Genomic DNA, 22,930 nt, shown 5'->3' with positions numbered 1-22,930 from the left:
TTAAATATTTTAAAACTTTGTCTCAAGTTGTTCTGTCAGCATTTCTTGACTAGGTAGCTGTTTTATAGTATTTTACTACTGTAAGTAGTTTTACAATTTTGGGGGGTTGGTGCATTTAAGCAGTCAACAGTTAGTTCCTTATATTGTCTTACCTAAAATAAATGTACTGTCTATTTTCCAGTTATTTCATTCTTGGCTTAAAGGTTGGGCAGCTGTTTACTGGTTGAGTATGAACAACAAAAACATTTAATAAATAAATTAAATAAAGACAGTTCTTATTTAGAATATGTAATCTGTAGTAGAGATATGATAATGAATCTTAAGGTATAACAAAAATTTGTATAAATGAAAAACTTGAAATACAAGAAACTGAAATTACAATTCTGGTAGGAGATTTTAAACATTTTTTATATAATAGCTAAAGTGAGCAGAGAATAGACACTGGATTTGATAGTATATTGATGTAGAATTAATAAATGCATGTTGGAAATTTGTATCAGTGTTCTCTGTCCTTTCAAGTAATTGTTTTCCCCTTATAAATTTGTTCATATGCTGTCAGAATTTAAAACTTCAGAATCTAAAAGCAGAGATTTTATATGCCTCATAATCTAAGCTGTGTCTTTGAAAGTGAAAAATAACTGACACCAAACAGCTGGAAAACCAAAGAACACACTCCCGAGTAACCATTTTGCCAAGATGGATGTGATTGCAGTAACAGCTGTATTTTAAGAATAACAAAAATGAGAATATTGCATAGTAAAACCTTGAAGGTGTACCTTTATTGAGGTTTATATTTACTTTTATTAGGTAAAAGTAAAGATTTATTATTAAAGATTTGTTAATAGTAAACCTATTAATTGCTAATTAAAGGTTTTTGTTATTAAAGTTGAAAATAAACTGTGGATACCAATTGACAAAGTTTTTGGTTGAGTCAAGATTCTTATTTTTTCCCTCCAACTTTATTTTTTCTAGTTAAAAAAAAACCTGTATTAACTTTATAATTTAAAATTTTTTAATTGAAATTTTCTTGTAGAAAATGATCATGAAATGCTGAATAGTAATTTTGTGCTTTGAAATGCACATTAATTGACATTTTTCTAAAAGTTGCTGGGTTTTGTTGTAGTTGACAACAAAGTGAGTACTTTTCTTTTTATGAAAAGCTTTGTGACTTAAGGAATTATTTTCTTTTTTTTAATTCAGTATAAAATTAAAACTATCCAGGATTTGGTGAGTTTAAAAGAATCAGATCGTCACAGTCTGCTGCACTTCCTTGAAGACGAAAAATATGAAGAGGTTATGGCCGTCCTTGGGAGTTTTCCATATGTGACCATGGATATAAAATCACAGGGTAAGTGGGAGGTTTCCCTGTTGAACGTTGCTTCTCTTTTGATAGACTGGTTCTCATCATTTGACTCAAGATTCTCAAAACACTTTACTTAATGACATAACTTGTTTATGTCATTTAGACATAAACTTTACCTGTCAGATTTACGATGTTGGAAAATGATTAATACCTAATAGTTTGAGAATACTGATAGAGTCCTACTTTCATTATCCTCATAATGGGATGAAGTCTGAGCACTCTGTTCTGTAATTCAACTTTTAGGAATTTCTTAACTTTCCAAAGAATGTTGAAGACTTCCAGGCATAATAAAACAATAGGATATTTGAAATATATTATAAGTGTGAAAGAAATAGCTGCTTAGTTTTAAAACTAAATTTTTAAAATCCAACTTATTTATGTTAATTAAATGTTGAAAATTACTGTGTTTTATGCCACATTTCATGGGTTTTTCTTGCCCTACCTATTTATTTTATTTGAGGGGAAAATTTTCTTGCTATATAATTGTCCTGTGTTTCTATTTCAATATCTGAATGGTTTTAGAATACTGAGAGAATTAGAGACCGTCTGCTCCATTCTTTCATTGTGGTGGTGGTCTGAACTTTAACATTCACTAAGTTACTATTATGAGATATTCTTTTAGGTACCAAGAATACAGGGATGTATTAATAATTGTTTCTGTCTTTATTTTATTTATTTATAAATAATTTTTGAGACACGGTCTCACTGTATCATCCAGGCTGAGTCCTGTGGTGTGATTTTAGCTCACTGCTATCTCTGCCTCCCAGGCTCAAGTGATCCTCCCACCTTAGCCTCCCAAGTAGCTGGGACTACAGGTGCACACTACCATACCTGGCTAATTTAATTTTTTTGTATTTTTAGTAGAGACAGGGTTTTGCCATGTTGCCCAGTCTGGTCTCAAACTCCTGGGGTCAAGTGATCCACCTGCCTTGGTCTCCCACAGTGCTATGATTATAGGTCTGAGCCACCATGCCTGGTTTGTGTCTTTAAAGAGAGCTTATTGTCTAGTTGAAGCAGTAGGATTAAAAACAAGATAAGGGCCAGGCAGGTGGTGTCATGCCTTTAATCCCAGCACTTTGGGAGGCTGAGGCAAGGGGATCACTTGAACCCAGGAGTTTGAGACCAGCCTGGGCAACATAGTGAGACCTTGTCTTTATTAAATTAAACACACACACACACACACACACACACACACACACGATAACATGCTAAGCATTAAAGTGAATGACACAGACCTTGTACCATTTATACAGCAAATATTGAGTGCTGTACACTCTTTTAGGTGCTAGGGAAGCAGTGGTAAGACAAAGCCTCTGGTTATTGAGGTTGTATTCTAATAGGAATTGGGGAGAGGTAAATGGATCCCAAAGATTGGCATGTTTGGGAAAGGAAGGAGGACAGTGCAATCTGATTTCAGTTTGGCTGGAGTGTAGCATACATGTGAAAACGTGGTTTGCTTTGGTGGGGAGTTCGGGTTGCTTTGCGGGGCCATGAGTTTTCAGACTTTAAAAATACTAATCTAAAAGCTATAGTTAGGACTGTGCTGATTTAATGAAACTGTCCAAATAAAAATTTAGTTTGGGACTTAGAGATACTTTTTGATATTAAGAACTGGTAAAAGTACACGCTTCTTTTCTTTCTTTCTTTTTTTTTTTTTTTTTTTTTGAGACAGTCTCACTCTATTGCCTAGGCAATAGAGTGCAGTGGCGCTATCTTGGCTCACTGCAGCCTCCACCTCTAGGTTCAAGCAATTCTCCTCCCTCAGCCTCCCAAGTAGCTGGTATTACAGGTGTGTGCCACCACGCCCAGCTAATTTTTGTATTTCTAGTAGAGACGGAGTTGGCCAGGCTGGTCTCAAACTCTCAACCTCAGGTGATCCATGTACCTCAGCCTTCCAGAGTGCTGGGATTATAGGCGTGAGCCACTGTGGCGAGCCACTGTGGCCAGTCACAAGTACATACTTCTTAGAAAAATGAGTATTAGAAGAGATTTTCTTACAGGAGGTAGAAATTAAGAGGGTTCAGTCTCACCGACAAGTGTTCTACTCTGTAGCATCTTTTATAGACAATTTATTTATATTTTTGCGGTGCTGTGTAAATGAGTATTAGAAAAATGAGTATTAGAAGAGATTTTCTTACAGGAGGTAGAAATTAAGAGTGTTCAGTCTCACCGACAAGTGTTCTACTCTGTAGCATCTTGTATAGACAATTTATTTATATTTTTGCGGTGCTGTGTAAATGAGTATTAGAAAAATGAGTATTAGAAGAGATTTTCTTATAGGAGGTAGAAATTAAGAGTGTTCAGTCTCACTGACAAGTGTTCTACTCTGTAGCATCTTGTATAGACAGTTTATATTTTTACGGTGCTGCCTAATTATGTAATAATAGTGCTATAGTTGATGAAGGAGGACTAGAAGAAGTGTAGAAGCAGGAAAGAGGCATCTGCATGATAATAACGCTGGAGACGGTGGATCTCCTTCCCCACATTGTTAGAGTCTGTAATAGAATCTCCTGTAGGCCTTTTCTTCACTTTAAAGCCCCAAACAGCAGGTCAACATTCATACATTGGTTATTTCACCTGACATACTTGTGCACATACAGCCGTGCAAAATGAAAAATGTAGATGAATATGTGGCCCAGGTTTGATTTTTGATAATGGAAGCTTCCAGGATGAAGAAGGGATATTATACTCTTTGCTGATACCCAGCTGCTGCACCTTATAGCCAGTAATGGAGATAGCAGTTGTAGATTATTGGAGGCCATTTTCTTCAACTGGTGGGTCTGTTAGTAAATGCCGGACCAGTATGAAAAGTAAACATAACAAACTTAAAAAACTGTATGTAAACATATATCAGAAGAACTATCTTACAGTTACAATCTATAGAAAAGATGAATTAATGCCCACATTTGAATGAAAGGTATATTTGAGTTATTTTTATTTGTTTCGTTTTATTAACTATAGTTGGGTTTTTCGGGATATGTGTGGGAAATGTGGTTTTAAAAATTAAATAATTGCAAAAATATGTATTGCATTTGGTACCATTTATTGAAAAAAAATACTTTTTAAAGTGCTTTTTAGTGTAAAGAGATTATATTGATGTTCTTGCCTTTGAAAAAATAAGTCTCTTTATTGTGGTTAGGAATACTAGTTTTCCTTATTTTATTCGGACAGATGTTGATCATACAGGTAAAATCTTGTGAATGTAAGTTTTGTACAGTTTAATAGGGTGACAGAACCCTATTTTTATATTTTACTTGTGGACCTCAGTTTCTTTTTTTGTTTTGTTTTTGAGACAGGGTGTCACTCTGTTGCCCTGAAGTGCAGTGGCGTGATCTTGGCTCACTGCAACCTCCACTTCCTAGGCTCAAGCTGTCCTTCCACCTGTCTCCTGAGTAGCTGAGACTACAGGCATGGGCCATCACACCTGGCTAATTATTGTATTTTTTATAGAGACAGGGTTTTGCCATGTTGTCCAGGCTGGTCTTGAATTCCTGAGCTCACGTGACCTGCCTTGGCTTCCCAGAGTGATGGGATTACAGGCATGAACCACCACTCCTGGCTAAACCTTAGTTTGTAAAAGTGGAAATACTACTTTGTAGAGCTGTTTGAAGGATTAAATGAATCAGTTGTTAAAAGCATCTACTGGAGAGCCTTATACAGAGTAGTCAGTCAGTTATTTCTTAAACAAATTTAAAATATAATATGCTTGAAATACTGAAGTACCAAACTAATTTGGGTAAGCCAAGTTTTGCTATTTGCATTGACATAGAACTTGGTTGTTATTTTTTGCTTTCTTTTTCTTCGATTTTAACAGTGTTGGATGATGAAGATAGCAACAACATCACAGTAGGATCCTTAGTTACAGTGTTGGTTAAGTTGACAAGGCAAACGATGGCTGTAAGTAGTCTCTCTGTATTTTTATGCTTTAAGAGTTCTATATCAAAGCTTTTATATTTTATTTCTCTCATTCTCAAAGTCAAAACTGTTGTAATACCAAGAATTTTAGAGTTTCTGTTAACTCTTTTAAAATTTTAAATTAATTTTTAATGAGACAGTTTTCACATACACTAAAAAAACCTGGAAAATAATCCTCTGTGTGATAGTTTAATTCTCTATAAAACAACCATAACAAAGTAATGTGGATATAGTTCTTTTTTTTTTTTTTTTTGAGACAGAGTCTAGCTCTATTGCGCAGGCTAGAGTGCAGTGGCATGATCTTGGCTCCCTGCAACTTCCACCTCCCAAGTTTAAGCGATTCTCTTGCCTCAGCCTCCTGAGTAGCTGGGATTACAGGCACCTGCCACTATGCCTAGCTAATATTTGTATTTTTAGTAGAGAGACGGGTTTCACTGTGTTGGCCAGGCTAGTCTCGAACTCCTGACCTTGTGATCCGCCCACCTTGGCTTCCCAAAGTTCTGGGATTACAATGTTGAGCCACCGTGCCTGGTCATTGGTATAGTTCTTAAGCTATGAAGTGCTATACAGAAGTTGCTACTGATGAGAATTTCATCACCTATTCCTTTTTAGTCAGTTCGATAGATAATTGACTCTTATTTTTTATTTCAAAATTTAAGAATTACAAACAAAATAACTTTTTTTTCCTGATAATGTGAAAACTTTATGTTGTCTGGAAAAAATTTAAGCAATGCACAAAAGTATAGGAAGAAATTACAGTTACCTAAAATCCCACGATTTTGAGATGATTCATTTTGAGGCTTATCCTGTATGTAGCCTAATAGCATGTATACCTGTAGAACTAAATAATGTTATTGTCATGGATCCCTTCTCTCCCTCATATTCGTTCTTTTTGTTTGTTTTGGAGACAGAGTTTCATTCTTGTTTCCCAGGCTGGAGTGCAATGGCATGATCTTGGCTCACTGCAGCCTCCACCTCCTTGGTTCAAGGAATTTTCCTGCCTCAGCCTCCTGAGTAGCTGGGATTATAGGCATGTGACACCGTGCCTGACTAATTTTTGTGTTTTTAGTAGACACAGGGTTTCACCATGTTGACCAGGCTGGTTTCAAACTCCTGACCTTGGGTGATCCACCTGCCTCAGCCTCACAACACCTGGGATTACAGGTGTGAGCTACTGTGCCCGGCCCCTCTGTTTCATTTTCTTTAGGAAAACCCCTTGTCAGCCTCAGGTGACCAGATTGAGTAATCTTGTTGTTGTGTATCTTCTCCTGTCTTTCTTCATGCTCATATTTACCATGTGGATCTTTACAGTGCATATGTGCATATATGCACTTAAATGTAGATTGGTACTTGTCTCATGCTTTTTTGTTAAATCCAGTCCAATCATTTTGCCTATATTTCCTTCATCTTTTTTTTTTTTTTTTTTTTTGAGATGGAGTCTAGCTCTGTTGCCCAGGCTGGAGTGCAGTGGATCAATCTTGGCTCACTGCAACCTCTGCCTCCCAGGTTCGAGGGATTCTTCTGCCTCAGCCTCCCAAGTAGCTGGGATTATAGGCACCCACTACCATGCTCATTTTTGTATTTTTAATAGAGAAGGGGTTTCAAAATTTGTCCAGGCTGGTCCTGAACTCCTGACCTCAAGTGATCCATCCACCTCGGTCTCCCAAAGTGCTGGGGTTACAGGCCTGAGCCACTGAGCCTGGCCTTTTGAATTTTTTTGTTGAGACACGGTCTCACTGTATTACCCAGGCTTGAATGCAGTGATGCGGTCTCGGCTCACTGCAGCATCTTCCTCCTAGGCTCAAGCCATTCTCTCACCTCAGCCTCCTGAGTAGCTGGGACCACAGGTGTGCACCACCACATCCAGCTAATTTTTTGTATTTTTAGCAGAGATGGGTTTTGCCATGTTGCCCATGCTTATCTTGAACTCCTGGCCTTAAGTGATATGCCCGTCTCAACTTCCCAAAGTGCTGAGATTACAGGAATGAGCCACTGTACCTGGCCTAATTACTATTATTATTTAATAGAGATGGAGGTCTCTGAGTAGAAAATATAATAGAAACAGAGACTGGTAGAGACTGTAGTATTTTGATGCAATTTATTCAACTAGTGGTAGAGTTCAACCTCTTGCTCTGAGGTCTTCAAGCATCTGCCAGAAATATATGCTACATTTATACCCCATGCCTAAAACTGCTGGTATGAAAGTCATATGTATTTTTTTCTTATAGAGATGGGGGGTCTCACTGTGTTGGCCAGGTTGGTCTTGAACTCCTGACCTCAAGTGATCCTCCCATTCTCAAGCCCCCCAGAGTGTTAGGATTACAGATGTGAACCACCAAGCATGACCTGAAAATCTTATTTTGTAGAAGGATATATTGAATCAAATATGTTGGTTTTATTATAGCAAGTGATAAGGAAGCATTTGTTGTGGACTGTGAGTGAGAGAGGTGCCTCCTGGGAGAAGAGGAACCAAAACCATGCTAGAATTGGGTTTAGAATCCATATCTAGACTACCCATATCCTTTGGACTTCCCAAACTGGAAAGTGAGCAAAAATTTGATCTTGAACTATTGACATTTCTGGAGTAATTGGTAGAAAAAAGAATGGAACTGCCCTGGAATAAAGAAAAGAATTGTTTTATCTTCCCATTCTTGCATGAACTGTACATTGGAGTAATTGAGAATCAGAACGCAGCTAATAAGTGAAAGGAGGAAATTATAGAATTAGACTAGGGATTAGGAACCTTTTTCTTTAAAGGTCCAAATAGTAAATATTTTAGGTTTTATAAATCATACAATGTTTGTAACAACTACTGAACTTACAAATGGGTGTGATCATGTTCCAGAAAAGCTTTGTTTTTGAAAGTGGTGGCAGGGCAGGTAGTGGCACAGCTATTTGGGAGGCTGAGGTGGGAGGATCCTTTGAGCTCAGGAGTTCGAGACCAGCCTGGGCAACAGGCTTTTTTTAAGACCACTGTCTTTAAAAAAAAAAAAAAAGGCAAGTGGTGTGGACCATTCAGAGTTGACTCCTGAATTAGGCTATCTTTATTGTATAGAGCCTAACAATTATAACTTTTTATTTGTTAGCTTTAATAATCCTAGGGAGTTTATTAAACATAACCTGTATGTCATCTTTTAATATAGATAACTTACTGGGATTAAATCCTAATATTATAGGTTCTGTACTGATTCTAAATGGATTAAATAGTTGGTGGTGGATATAGCTTTAGGATATGTAGATTTTCTTCGTGATTCTTTTTTTTTTTTAAATAGGTGTGGGGTGTCGCTATGTTGCCCATGTTAGTCTCAAACTCCTGGGCTCAAGTGATCCTCCTGCTTTGGCCTCCCAAAGTGCTGAGATTATAGGCATGAGCCACTGTGCCCCACCTGTGAGGATTCAGTTCTTAGTCACAGGTCCAATGAACAGTATCACTGACAATAGTGAATAAACTAATACAAGTCTCAGTGTTTTGTTGTTGTTATTTCTCATATCACACTGACATATTGTCAAGGTTTTAATGCAGAAAATAATGTAATATACTCATAACATTAAAATATTCATGTTTACTTGCTATTAGAATAAAAGTGAAACTTTAAACAAATATTTTTACTGTATGTATCCTTATTGCATTTGTAAATTAGAGTAGACCGTACTTTTCAAAACATGTTCAAGACAGATGTGAGATACTTTAGAAGGTATCTACCTGCATATGCACACATTCATCAGCTAGCAATTACTAAATGTCTTCTTCTCCTTCCTCAATTGTAGCCAGTTAAAAATACTTACTAAAATACATTTTGAAAGATTGCTTTGTTCGTCTGAATGATAAGTGTAGATTGACAGATGTATTTCTCTTCTTGCTACCCCCAGGAAGTATTTGAAAAGGAGCAGTCCATCTGTGCTGCAGAGGAACAGCCAGCAGAAGATGGGGTAAAAACTTGGGTTTTCTGAACCTATCTTTCCTAATGAGAGAAATATTTTATTTATTTCTCCAATTGGAAGAGTAATTCAGTTTAGCTATTTCCGCCTAAAAATTACTACGACCTTCAACTGAGTCTGTTGCTATAACTTATGAGTATGACATGTTATGATTCACAGCAGACTGAAGCTAACAAGAACAGGACAAAAGGAGGATGGCAACAGAAGAGTAAAGGACCCAAGAAAACTGCTAAATCAAAAAAAAAGAAACCTTTAAAAAAAAAACCTACACCTGTGCCATTACCACAGTCAAAGCAACAGAAACAAAAGCAGGCAAATGGGGTTGTTGGGAATGTAAGTTTATTATCATTGTTATCATAATTGACCTAAAATATGCCTACACTAAAATATTCAAGTCTTATGTGTACAGCTTCAAAAGTTTTACATAGTTATGCACCTGGGAGACCGTAGAAAGCTCCCTTGTGCCCCTCTCAGTAAATGAGCCCTCCACCCATCTTCCCATCCCTCCACCTCCCACATTCTGTCTGTAATCACTATAGATTAGTTTTGCCTCTTCTTAAAGCTTATATAAGTGTCATATTTTATGTTTGGCTGCTTTCATTCAGCATTATGTCCATGGTAATCCCTCTGGATTGTTTGTAGCAGTAGTTCATTCTCTCTCTCTCTGTGTGTGTGTGTGTGTGTGTGTGTGTGTAGTATTTCATTATTTGAATATACCACATTTATCTGTTCTGTGGTTGTTGGACATTTGGGTTGTTTATAGTTCTTACCTAATATGAATGAAGGATGCTATGCTTATTCTTGTAGATGGCATTTTGTGGACAGTCATTTTCTACCTAGCAGTGGAATTGCTGGATTATAAAATAGGTCCATGCTTAACTCGTTAAAAGAGCCTATTTTCCAAAGTTACACCATTTTGTGCTCCTACCTACAATGTTTGAGAGTCTTTTGTTCTACATACTCACCAATACTTGGTTTTACCAGTCTTTTCTTTTAGCCATTTGGTAGATCTGTAATGATAACTCTCTGTATGATTTTTATTTGTATTTACCTGATGGCTAATGATGTTGAACACCTTTTCATATGCTTGCTGGGCATTTGGATAACTTCTTTTTCTCCTGGGTTGTTTGTCTTGTTATTAAATTTGTAGGAATTCTGTATATATTCTAGATAGGAGTCCTTATGTTTTTGCTCTCTTAATAGTAGCTTTTAGTGGTTCTTACTGAGGTCAATTTCATTAGATCGTCTTTTCATCAGTGAGGTATCTTTCATCAATGGCTAATGATTCTATGTCTTAAAAATTAAGATATCCTGCCTGTTCCAAGATCATGGTGGTATTTTTCTCTTTTCTTCTGAAAACATTATTATGTTATTTGATAAACCTATCTTGAATTAACTTTTCATGAATGGTATAAGGTAGGGGATATGAACCACTTACTCTAGCACCATTCATTGAAAAGGTCACTCTTTCCTCAGTTAATTGTAATGCCACTTTATTGTAAAACACATGATACTCTATATGATGTGTAGGTGTGTTTATGGACTCTCTAGTTCATTCTATTGATTATTTGTCTATTCTTATGCCAGTGCCATACAGTTTTAACTACTGTAGCTTTATGTTAAGTCTTAAAATATGGTAGTGTAAGTACTCCAACTCTTTATTTTACTGATTAAAAGTTTCTTAACTACTTTAATTCCTTTACATTTCCTGCCAATTTTTAGAATAAACTTAATGATTCTTGCACCCCCCCAAAAAAAAAAAACCAAAAGCTGCCGAAATTCACATTGGTATTCCATTGACTTCATGGTTCAATCTGGGCAAAATTGACATGTTAACAATACTGAGTTTTGTTATTCATGATTGTGGTTTATCTTCATTAATTTGGATCTTCCTTAATTTTTCTCAGCAGTGTTTTGTAATTTCCAGTGGCAGAGGTATGGCACATCTTTTGTTAGATTTACTCCTGTGTATTTGATGCTTTCTGGTATTACTGTAAATGACATTAAAATTTTTATTATTCAGTGTTTGTTACTGGTGTATAGAAATAGTTGCTTCTAAATATTGACCTTATATCAAGGAGTCTTAATGAATTGCCAATAATTCTAACCATTTGTAGATATTTTAATAAAGATTTTCTACATATGCAATATTGCCATCTGTGAATAAAGACAGTTTTACTTTTTTCTTAATCTTTATGCCCTTTCTTTCTTCCTTCGCCCTCACTGCTGGCTAGAACTTTCAGTGTAATATTGATTCAGAGTGATGATAGTAGAAACCTTCTCTTCTTTTTGGTCTTAGGAAGAAGCAAATATTATTTTACTACTAAATGTGATGTTTGGTGTAAGGGTTTTGTAACTATTCTTTGTCAGGTTAAGGAAGTGTTTCTTGTATTTCCAGTTTGCTGAGAATTTTCATCACAAGCAGATAGTGAATTTTATTAAAGGGTTTTTTGTTTTTTCTTTTACTTTTTTCTTTTCTGTTGAATTAGATTGATGGATTTAAAAAATTTGGAACCATCCTTGCACTCCTGGAACAAATATCATTTGGTCATATCTTAGTATTCTTTTTTATATTTATCGGGATTTGATAATAGTTTTTTCGGATTCTTACATCTATTTTGAAGAGCAAGTATTGGTTTGTCATTCTTTTTTGTAATATCTTTGTCAGGTTTTGTGTCAGATTTATGCTGGTATTATTAATCAAGCTAGAAAGTATTTCCTTTTTTTCTCAGAAGAGTTTATGTAGGCTTGGATTTGTTTCTTTAGTCTGTGGAATAATTCTCTAGGGAATGGAGTTTTTTAAGGGAGTTTATTTGTGGAGTTTATTTCTTTAACATATATTCTGCATTTTTCTTATTGATTTTAGCAAATTATATTTTTTGAAAGAAATTTGTCTATATCCTCTTAGTTATTAAATTTGTTGGCATAAAATTATTCATAATTTTAATGTCTGTTGGATATAGTTACACCTCTTTTCTTCCTAATATTGGTAATTTTTATTGTTCTTGATCATTCTTGCCTAGGGGTTTTATCAATTTTATTAACCTTTTCAAAGAACCAACTTTTGGTTTTAAGTTTCTTTTTTCTGTATCTCTCACTGCTTGGTTCTGCCTGCTTGCTTTCTTCCTTCCTTCCTTCCTTCTTCCTTTCCTTTCCTTTTTCCTTTCCTTTTTCCTTTCCTTTCCTTTCCTTTTTCCTTTCCTTTCCTTTCCTTTTTCCTTTCCTTTCCTTTCCTTTTTCCTTTCCTTTTTCCTTTCCTTTCCTTTCCTTTTTCTTTTCCTTTTTCCTTTCCTTTCCTTTTTCCTTTCCTTTCCTTTCCTTTCCTTTCTTGAATGGAGTCTTGCTCTGTTGCGCTCACTGCAACCTCTGCCTCCCAAATTCAAGCAATTCTCCTGCCTCAGCCTCCTGAGTAGCTGAGATTGCAGGCATGTGTCACCATGCCCAGCTAGTGTTTTTTTTTTCTTTTCCTTTTTGTATTTTAATAGAGACAGGATTTCTGTTCACATTGGTATTCTATTGACTCCATGGTTCAATCTGGGCAAAATTGACATGTTAACAATACTGAGTCTTGTTATTCATGATTGTGGTTTATCCTCATTAATTTCGATCGTCCTTAATTTTTCTCAACAGTGTTTTGTAATTTCCAGTGGCAGAGGTATGGCACATCTTTTGTTAGATTGCCCACTATGTTGGTCAGGCTGGTCTAAAACTCCTGACCTCAAGTGATCCACCTGCCTTGGCCTCCCAAAGTGCTGGGATTATAGGTATGAACCACCACATCTGGCCTATTTCTGCTTTCTTTGCATTTGATTTCTGTTCTTTCTTAATTCTTGAAGTGAGTTAGTATTTTGCTGGAGATACTGGCTTTCCTTACTGCATTATACCATGTTAAAGAAAGTAATTATATACTTTAAAAGGAGTTCTGTTCTTCTCTCCCCTCCCCTCCCCTCCTTCTTTTTCTCTTCTCTTTCGAAATAGGGTCTTACTCTGTCACCTAGACTGAAGTGCCGTGGCATGGTCATAGCTTACTGCAGCCTTGAACTCCTGGGCTCAAGTGATTCTCCCATCCAGCCTCCCAGCTAGCTGGGACTACAGACATGTACCACCATGCTTAGTGAAATTTTTTTTTTTTTTTTCAAAGAGATCAGATCTTGCTCTGTTGCCCAGGCTGGTTTGAACTCCTGGCTTCAAGCAGTCCTCCCTCTTCTGCCTTCCAAAGTGCTAGGATTACCTGCCTGAGCCACTAGCTGGCTCCAAAATTATACTTTTCTATAAACTGCCTGTTTCCTCTCCTGAAATAAAATATAATTGATGTTTTTGAAAGCAGGACCATCTTAGCCTTTGTGTTATTGGACTTTGCAAATAGAAATACTTTTATTTTACAAACTATGAAGAATGAATAAAATAACAATAGACAGACTAGCCAGATATTAAACTCTTTAGTCTGACTCCCACATATTTAGGAATATTTATAATTTAAAAAATTGTATATGAATAGGGAAATTATCATTGAGTCAGTTTATTTATGTTGACAATAAGTTAACTTGAGGGATTCAGATTGATATGTGCTCATTGAGAGGTGCACAATCTTTGTGTTTGCTTTTTCCTTTTAGGAAGCTGCAGTAAAGGAAGATGAAGAAGAAGTTTCAGATAAGGGCAGTGATTCTGAAGAAGAAGAAACCAATAGAGATTCCCAAAGTGAAAAAGATGATGGTAGTGACAGAGACTCTGATAGAGAGCAGGACGAAAAACAAAACAAAGATGACGAAGCAGTAAGCCTTATAGGTTTAAATAATTGGAATTATACCCTGATGATTGCTTTGGGTTTTATTATTGTTCATTTGCTTGCTTGCTTTAAATAATGCCTGTATATTTTATAATTTTATTACTTTACATTTTTAAGAAATGGTAGTCAGAGTTATAAAGAAAAATGATTTCTAACAAGGATTGGAAATTCTCATTTTCTTAAATATTAAATTGTTAGGTAGAGTAGGACCTAGGTTTGAGGTTAGGTCAGTTGGTCTCTTAAGGGGATTTTCAGTGTTGAGATATCTCTGGAAATATGACTAAGGAAAGGTATTTGTGAAATGGTTAGTGCTTCCTTGGAAGGCTGTGTCACAAGCTCTAGCTCGTGTTTAGTGTAGAGAAACAGTACTGTGGACCCTGATGTCAAGAGGTAGGTTAAGGGAAAAGCTAACATTTACAGAATACCACCTTGTTTCATGAGGTATATAAGATATATTGAGGACAGGGGAAGTCTTTACAGAATTTATTAATATGGTGTGAATGTATAGAATATAGAAGAAAAATCTCCTGGTGTTAAGTTGCACATGATTTATGGGAGAATTATAGAGAAGAATGTGGTCCTTTGAGGCTTACTGCAAATAAACTGCTGGGCCACATTTCCTTTGGGTTTGTTAGCCTTGTTCTTTTTGAGTGGCCATCGATCTAAAAGGAATGCTTAGCTTAGGAGAGAAAAAGGGATTGCCTGCATAGCCTCAGAGGCAAAAGGAGAGGCCAGAAAAAGAGGAAGCAGTAAAGGGCAAAGGATAAAAGCATAAGGGGGTAATACACTTGTCCTTGGGAATGTATAAAACAAATAAAGATGACTGTTGTTAGCATTTGCAGGCCCTTGGCTGTTTTTGTACTTGGAGAATTAGATTGATTGCCAGAAAACTAAAATCTGTCAAATAAATTATATCCCCTGGCCTCACTTTGAGAAAGAATTGACCTATTCCTAAGTATATTAGGGTTAGTAGCAGTGACTCTTAGGGTTTTGACAGACTAGTTTCTTCATATGACCAAGAATAACATTCGTTAAATCAACAAATCATTATTTATTATCTGTCACTTCCTAAGGCTGTCTTAGAGTAAAGAAATGCAAAGCCAAATGTGAAATAGCTTCCGCTTTTGAATGATACGCAGGCTAGTGGGGCAGGCAGATTTATAAATAAATATTATAGTACATATGAAATTATGCACATCTTATGCAAAGTACTCAAGGAGGGAGTGATCAGTTCAGTCATGAGATAGAAGGAAATTTATGGGAGGCTTTACTCAGGAGTTCGTGTTTTAGGCTTTAGCTGGTCCTAAAGAATAATGAGTAGGCAGAGAAAGGGAAAAAGTCCAAAGAGGGTTAGGAGGAGTGAAATGGTAAGTTCAGAGAAGTATAGATAGTTTTAAATGACTAGAATGAAAAGCACAAGGAGGAAGGCAGTGACAGGAAACCAAAGAGAGACAGGCTTGGGTTAGATAATGAACGGCTATGTAGTTGATACTACAGTGGTTAGATTTAATGTATTAAAAAAGGCATTGTAAGGATGAGCAGGGAGATGATCAGATTTGTGGGACTGAACTTGTTCTAATCCTAAATAGTTAATTAGCATTGTCAGGAATAATACCTGGAAACTCCTCAAAGTGATAAAATACACACTAGATTTCAAATGTTTTAATTTTTTTTTTTTTACTAGGAATGGCAAGAATTACAACAAAGCATACAGCGAAAAGAGAGAGCTCTATTGGAAACCAAATCAAAAATAACACATCCTGTGTTTAGCCTTTACTTTCCTGAGGTGAGTTATATACAGGCTGATGTGTTCCTTATTCCATTCACTTTCTCCTCAGGGATTTGTCAGTTGACTTTTATCCCTCTGTCCTGTGTACTAGCTCATATGTGCTAAATGTGGTCTATCCTGAGAGGTCATATTTTTAGAGGGAATATTACAATATTTATTACACTTAGTGAACATATTCCTTATAAAAGGGATTGTTAGCGTCTTAAGTATTTCTGTGGTTTTCTGTGCTTCTATCTTTTCTGTGCCCTGATTACTGTTACTGAGTGTTATGCATAATGGTGATTTCTCACTAGCAGATTAGGCAGTCTTGATCAGACAAATGAGTATTTTGCCTTTGACTGCTTAACTGTTGCGAATCTCTCACCCCTGCCAAGTTTTAAATAGGAGGAAAAAATCCTTAAATTTTTCCTCTGAGAATCCTGCTGGCCACATGGAACCATTAGAATTGCTCTGACCCTGGTCATTGTTGTCCTAGGCCACGGCAAGTGAGCTTGTGGCTGTGGGACCAACTGTGTTCTTGGCTCTAATAAACAAAGTTCCATAAGAGCTTGATCATGAGTGAGCCCCGGGCGCAGAACAGGTCATTACAGTGCTATTTGTTGCCTTGTCCTTGTTTACTTTGTAGTTGCAGCCTGCTCAACTTTCAATCTCCTTGATAGCCTGGGGTGTTCATCTTTCAGATTACCTTGGGATTGCCTTGACATTTTGCATTTGAGTATGATTCTGGCTGGAGCAGAGGTCAAGAACTGGTTCCCCTAGTTCGGAAAACTGTTCCACAGATTGCCTCACAGCTTTGCCACAGAACCTTCTGCTCACCACTTGTGTTTGGCAGGCGATTTCATGTATAAATCTGCTTTCTCCTCGAGAATGTCAATCCAGAGTTTCTGGGGACTGCTTAAGGCAAATTCCTAAATAATTTGGATCTCTTAGTAATAAATGAGTGGCTCTGCACAGACTGTTGTTTTGACTTGGAGAGAAGTCTGCCCAGGATTCCATCTTAATGCACACGCTGATCTTCTGGCATGTCCTGAGCTCTAGTCCATCTGTTAGGGGCATTTTGCCCATTGCAGAGATAGCCTGCCAACACCAGGCATCCTGAAATGAAGCAAGTAAATTCCATTCATTCATTGATATAAAAAGTGCCATGGGGTGCTCAAAGCTGCCTACTGTGTACCCATAAAACAGACAGTTTCATTTTAGACCATGCTTAATTAATAAGGGAAACATTCATTCACTCCCTCAGAACATTTTTTTAGTGGCCAAGTGCTGTGGCTCATGCCTGTGGTGAAGCTGAGATTGGAGGATCACTTGAGCCCAGGAGGCTGAAGCTGCAGTGAGCTATGATTGTACCACTGCATTCCAGTTTGGATGACAGAGTGAGACCCTGTCTCAAAAAATAAAATAAAAATACCTTTTTCAAATTTAATCTGCATCTGCATGGTAAATATTTCAGAGTATTATTTATCAGATAAAATTTACTTCAGGCCAGGCTCAGTGGCTCATGCCTCTAATCCCAGCACTTTCGGGGGCCAAGGCAGGTGGATCACCTGAGGTCAGGAGTTCAAGACCAGCCTGGCCAACATGGCAAAACCCTGTCTTACTAAAAATACAAAATTAGCCAGGCATGGTGGTACATGACTGTAATCTCAGCTACTCGGGAGTCTGAGGCAGGAGAATCGCTTGAACCTGGGAGGTGGAGGTTACAGTGAGCCAAGATTGCACCATTGCACTCCAGCCTGGGCAACAAGAGTGAAACTGTCTCAAAAAAAAAAAAAAAGTTCAATAAATTAGCTGGGCGTGGTAGTGGGTACCTGTAATCCCAGCTACTTGCGAGGCTGAGGTAGGAGAATTGCTTGAACCTGGGAGGCAGAGGTTGCAGTGAGCTGAGATTGTGCCATTGTACTCCAGCCTGGGCAACAGAGTGAGACTGTCTCAAACAAAACAAAACAAAAGAACAAACAAAGTTTATTTAGGATTTTCTAGATGCTACCTGTCTACCTTTCCACGTTTCTTACCTAAGTAACCTAACTACCAAACTACTCACTTAGTAATATTTGACTTACATGTTAGTGAAACTCATCTGTTGTATGTAATATGTTAAGAATGGTTGGGAATCTCACGTAACAAAAACAATTTTGCCTAAAGTGCAGTTAACTCACAGAACATCTGTTTCACTTTTAATGTGCACTGGAGTCTACGCACAGGTGTAGTGCCACTAACTGATAATTCACTGGCTTCTTAATATTTTTATTGATTGATTGACTGATTGATTGAGACAGAGTTTTGCTCTTGTTGTCCAGGCTGGAGTGCAATGGTGCAGTCTCGGCTCGCTGCAGCCTTTGCCTCCCAGATGCAAGCAATTCTCCTGCCTCAGCCTCCCAAGTAGCTAGGATTACAGGCATGCACCACCACACCCAGCTAATTTTGTATTTTTAGTAGAGATGGGGTTTCTCCATGTTGGTCAGGCTGGTTTCTAACTGACACCTGCGTCAGCATCCCAAAGTGCTGGAATTACAGGGTTGAGCCACCATGCCTGGCCCTTAATAAGTATTCTTGAGTGAATCTCATTCTAATTAAACAGGCTAAGAGGTTGGAGGGAAAGGCATTCTCTAAGTGGGGAGGTAACGAAGTGCGTATTCTTTAACATATTCCTGTGCTGCTTATATTCCCTATGTGTTCTGGTAATGATGTTTCTGACAAAAATAAAAGTGACTTAAGTAAAAGAGGTGTTACTGTACCTCATGTCACGAATAATCATAACTGCCATTTGTTATACTGCATGTGCTAGGCTTTCTAACATATATTTTTTATTTGCATAATCTCAGGTCATCTTTACAACATGGCCAGAAGTAGGTACTGATTGTTGAGAAGAAAATGAGATTTTAGGGAGGTGAAATAACCCAGGTTTCTGTGTCTTTAAAACAGATATTGCCAAACTTCAGTCTGCAGACCAGATCTGGCTCCCTTCCTGTTTTGTAAATAAGGCTTTATTGTAAATAAAGTTTTATTAGAACACAACCACACTCATCTTTTTCATGCTGCAAGGGCAGATTTGAGTAGCCGCAACAGAAGTGTTAATATTCCACTTTGAGACTGTTATGTATCTACACACATGTTATATATACAAATATGCCTACTGCCGTAGTCCAGACTCTTGGTTTAAGCAGAATTTTTCTTGTTAGGTCCAGTTCATGTCACCATGTACTTGTGATTTATTTATTAGGGTTATTAATGTTGCAAAGCTTTGTCACCAAAGATACGTAAACAAAAGAGTTTTTAGTTGTGCTTAGTAGTGTTTGAAAGATAAACCAAATTTTAATCTATTTTTATAGTTAAAATAGTAATTTTAGTTTAAAAACATAAACATTGGCCAGGTATGGTGGCTTATGCCTGTAATCCTAGCACTTTGGGAGGCCTGGTGGGAGGATTGCCTGGCCAACATAATGAAACCCTGTTTCTCCAAAAAGTACAAAAATTAGCCTGATGCAGTGGTACATGCCTGTGGTCTCAGCTACTCAGGAGACTGACGTGGGAGTATCACTTGAGCCCTGGAGGCAGAGGTTGCAGTGAGGTGAGCTGAGATGGTGCCACTGCACTGCAGTCTGGGTGACAGAGTCTGTCTCAACAAAAACCAAAAACAAAACAACAACAACATCAAAACCCAAAACCCCACATTTTTTAAAGTAAACTGTTTCAGTAAGATGATTTTTTAACCATTTTAGACAATTGAGAGTTTAGAAAAGTTTTGTATTATTTTAGTTAAATTAATATTTAGAACATCTAGAGTTATATTTTCTTTTAAGCTGTAGAACATTTTTCTTTAAACTGTTTTAGAAAGATATTTTGTTAAACACGTGTTACTAAGCAGATGACTAAATAGTTAACTGAGGTGTGCTGTAATGGAGCAGTTGTTGCTGAGTTTGCAGAGGTTTGGTGTTTTCAGACTGCTTGGCCTTCTAAAATTGCTATATATTTTTAATTTTCTGTCTCTTGTTCTCTCATTTTTCCCTCTTGTCATTATGTACATTCAGGTGATTTTCTTTTCTTTTTTTTTTTTTTTTAATTGTACTTTAGATTCTGGGGTACACGTGCAAATCATGCAAGATTGTTGCATAAGTACATTCCTGGCAAGGTGGTTTGCTGCCTCCATCCCCCCATCACCTGTACCTGACATTTCTCCCCTTGTTATCCCTCCCACCCTCTCTCCCACTGTCCCTCCCCAACCCCCCCCCCAACAGATCTGAGTGTGTGGTGCTCCCCTCTCTGTGTCTACATGTTCTCATTGTTCAACACCTGCCTATAAGTGAGAACATGCAGTGTTTGATTTTCTGTTCTTGTGTCAGTTTGCTGAGAATGATGGTTTCCAGGTTCATCCATGTCCCGACAAAGGACACGAACTTATCATTTTTTATGGCTGCATAGTATTCCTTGGTGTATATGTGCCACGTTTTCTTTGTCCAGTCTATCATTGATGGGCATTTGGGTTGGTTCCAGGTCTTTGTTATTGTAAATAGTGTCGTGATGAGCATACATGTGCATGTGTCTTTATAATAGAACAACTTATAGTCCTTTGGGTATATACCCAGTAATGGGATTGCTGGGTCAAATGAAATTTCTATTTCTAGATCCTTGAGGAATTGCCACACTGTTTTCCACAATGGTTCAACTAATTTACACTCCCACCAACGGTGTAAAAGTTCCTATTTCTCCACATTTTCTCTAGCATCTGTTATCTCCATATTTTTTAATAATTGCCGTTCACTGGCGTGAGATGGTATCTCAATGTGGTTTTGATTTGCATCTCTCTAATGACCAGTGATGATGAGCATTTTTTCATATGTTTGTTGGCCTCATATATGTCTTCTTTTGAAGTGTCTATTCATATCCTTCACCCACTTTTGGATGGGTTTGTTTGTTTTTTTTTCTTGTAAATCTGTTTTAGTTTTTTTTTTTTTTTTTTTGAGACGGAGTTTCACTCTTTTTACCCAGGCTGGAGTGCAATGGCGCAATCTCAGCTCACCACAACCTCCGCCTCCTGGGTTCAGGCAATTCTCCTGCCTCAGCCTCCCGAGTAGCTGGGATTACAGGCGCGCGCCACAACGCCCAGCTAATTTTTTTTTGTATTTTTAGTAGAGACAGGGTTTCACCATGTTGACCAGGATGGTCTCGATCTCTTGACCTCGTGATCCACCTGCCTCGGCCTCCCAATGTTTTAGTTTTTTGTAGATTCTGGATATTAGCTCTTTGTCAGATGGGTAGATTGCAAAAATTTTTTCCCATTCTGTTGGTTGCCAGTTCACTCTAATGATTGTTTCTTTTGCTGTACAGAAGCTCTGGAGTTTAATTAGATCCCATTTGTCTATTTTGGCTTTTGTTGCCATTGCTTTTCTTATTTTAGTAATGAAGTCCTTACCTTGCCTATGTCCTGACTGGTTTTGTCTAGGTTTTCATGGTGTTAGGTCTTAGGTTTAAGTCCTTAATCCATCTGGAATTAATTTTAGTGTAAGGTGTCAGGAAGGGTCCAGTTTCTGCTTTCTGCACATTGGTAGCCAATTTTCCCAACACCATTTATTAAACAGGGAATCCTTTCCCCATTGCTTGTTTTTGTCAGGTATGTCAAAGATTAGATGGTTGTTGATGTGAGATGTTGCTTCTCAGGCCTCTGTTCTGTTCCATTGGTCTAGGTCTTTGTTTTGGTACCAGTACCATGCTGTTTTGATTACTGTTGCCTTGTAGTATAGTTTGAAGTCCAGCAGTGTGATGCCTCCAGCTTTGTTCTTTTTGCTTAGGATTATCTTGGCTATGCGGGCACTTTTTTGGTTCCATATGAAGTTTAAAGTGTTTTTTCCAGTTCTGTGAAGAAGGTCATTGGCAGTTTGATGAGGATAGCGTTGAATCTAAAAATTACTTTGGGCAGTATGGCCATTTTCATGATACTGATTCTTCCTAGACATGAGCATGGAATGTTTTTCCATCTGTGTGTGTCTTCTCTTATTTCCTTGAGCAGTAGCTTGTAGTTCTCCTTGAAGAGGTCCTTTACCTCCTTTGTTAGTTGTATTCCAAGGTATTTTATTTTCCCTGTAACAATTGTGAATGGGAGTTTGCTCTTGATTTGGCCCTCTTTAAGTCTGTTTTTGGTGTATAGGAATGCTTGTGATTTCTGCACATTGATTCTGTATCCTGAGACTTTGCTGACGTTACTTATCAACTTAAGAAGATTTTGGGCTGAGATGATGGGGTCTTCTAAATATACAGTCATGTCATCTGCAAATAGAGACAATTTGACTTCCTCCTTCCCTAATTGAATACCCTTTATTTCTTTTTCTTGCCTGATTGCTCTGGCTAAAACTTCCAATACTATATTGAATAGAGTGGTGAGAGAGGGCATCCTTATCTAGTGCCAGATTTCAAAGGGAATACTTCCAGTTTTTGCCCGTTCAGTAGATATTGGCAGTGGGTCTGTCATAAATGTGATACATTCCATCAGTACCTAGTTTATTGAGAATTTTTAGCATAAAGAGCTGTTGAATTTTGTCAAAGGCCTTCTCTCCATCTATTGAGATAATCATGTGGCTTTTGTCTTTGGTTCTTTTTATGTGGTGGATTATGTTTATAGACCTGTGTGTGTTGAACCAGCCTTGCATCCCTGGGATGAAGCCTACTTGATCTTGATGGATAAGCTTTTTGATGTGCTGTTACATCGGTTTGCCAGTATTTTATTGAAGATTTTTGCATCTATGTTCATCATGGAGATTGGCCTGAAGTTTTCTTTTTTTTATTGAGTCTCTGCCAGGTTTTGTTATCAGGATGATGTTGGTCTCATAAAATGAGTTGGGGAAGATTCCCTCTTTTTGTATTGTTTGGAATAGTTTCAGAAGGAGTGGTACCAGCTCCTCTTTGTATGTCTGGTAGAATTTGTCTGTGAACCCATATGGACCTGGACTTTTTCTTGGTTGGTAGGCTGTTGCTGCCTCAACTTCAGCCCTTGTTATTGGTCTACTAGGGTTTCAACTTCTTCCTGGTTTAGTCTTGGGAAGGTGCAAGTGTCCAGAAATTTATCCATTTCTTCCAGGTTTACTGGTTTATATGCATAGAGTTGTTTGGAGTAATCTCTGATAGTAGTTTGTATTTCTGTGGG

At 37.4% G+C, this 22,930-nt stretch overlaps 1 protein-coding gene across 3 annotated transcripts in view; it reads left to right on the top strand.

Annotated features, from left to right (window-relative positions):
- SEC63 (SEC63 protein translocation regulator) overlaps nt 1-22,930 on the top strand; it is an 86,946-nt gene that overhangs the window by 51,869 nt on the left and 12,147 nt on the right. The window contains exons 13-18 of one of the 3 annotated variants that reach the window (XM_008994863.5): nt 1,201-1,348; nt 5,178-5,260; nt 9,149-9,208; nt 9,380-9,550; nt 13,831-13,989; nt 15,688-15,789. In XM_008994863.5, coding sequence (XP_008993111.1) covers nt 1,201-1,348; nt 5,178-5,260; nt 9,149-9,208; nt 9,380-9,550; nt 13,831-13,989; nt 15,688-15,789 — 723 coding nt within the window. Of the gene's footprint in view, nt 1-1,200; nt 1,349-5,177; nt 5,261-9,148; nt 9,209-9,376; nt 9,551-13,830; nt 13,990-15,687; nt 15,790-22,930 lie in introns of all 3 variants that reach the window. The other 2 variants (XM_002747048.6, XM_008994864.5) reach the window with 2 other exon arrangements.

Source organism: Callithrix jacchus, chromosome 4 (genome assembly GCF_049354715.1).
Source record: "Callithrix jacchus isolate 240 chromosome 4, calJac240_pri, whole genome shotgun sequence".
NCBI classification, from domain to species: Eukaryota; Metazoa; Chordata; class Mammalia; order Primates; family Cebidae; genus Callithrix; species Callithrix jacchus.
This window is presented reverse-complemented; position numbering and strand designations above follow the sequence as displayed.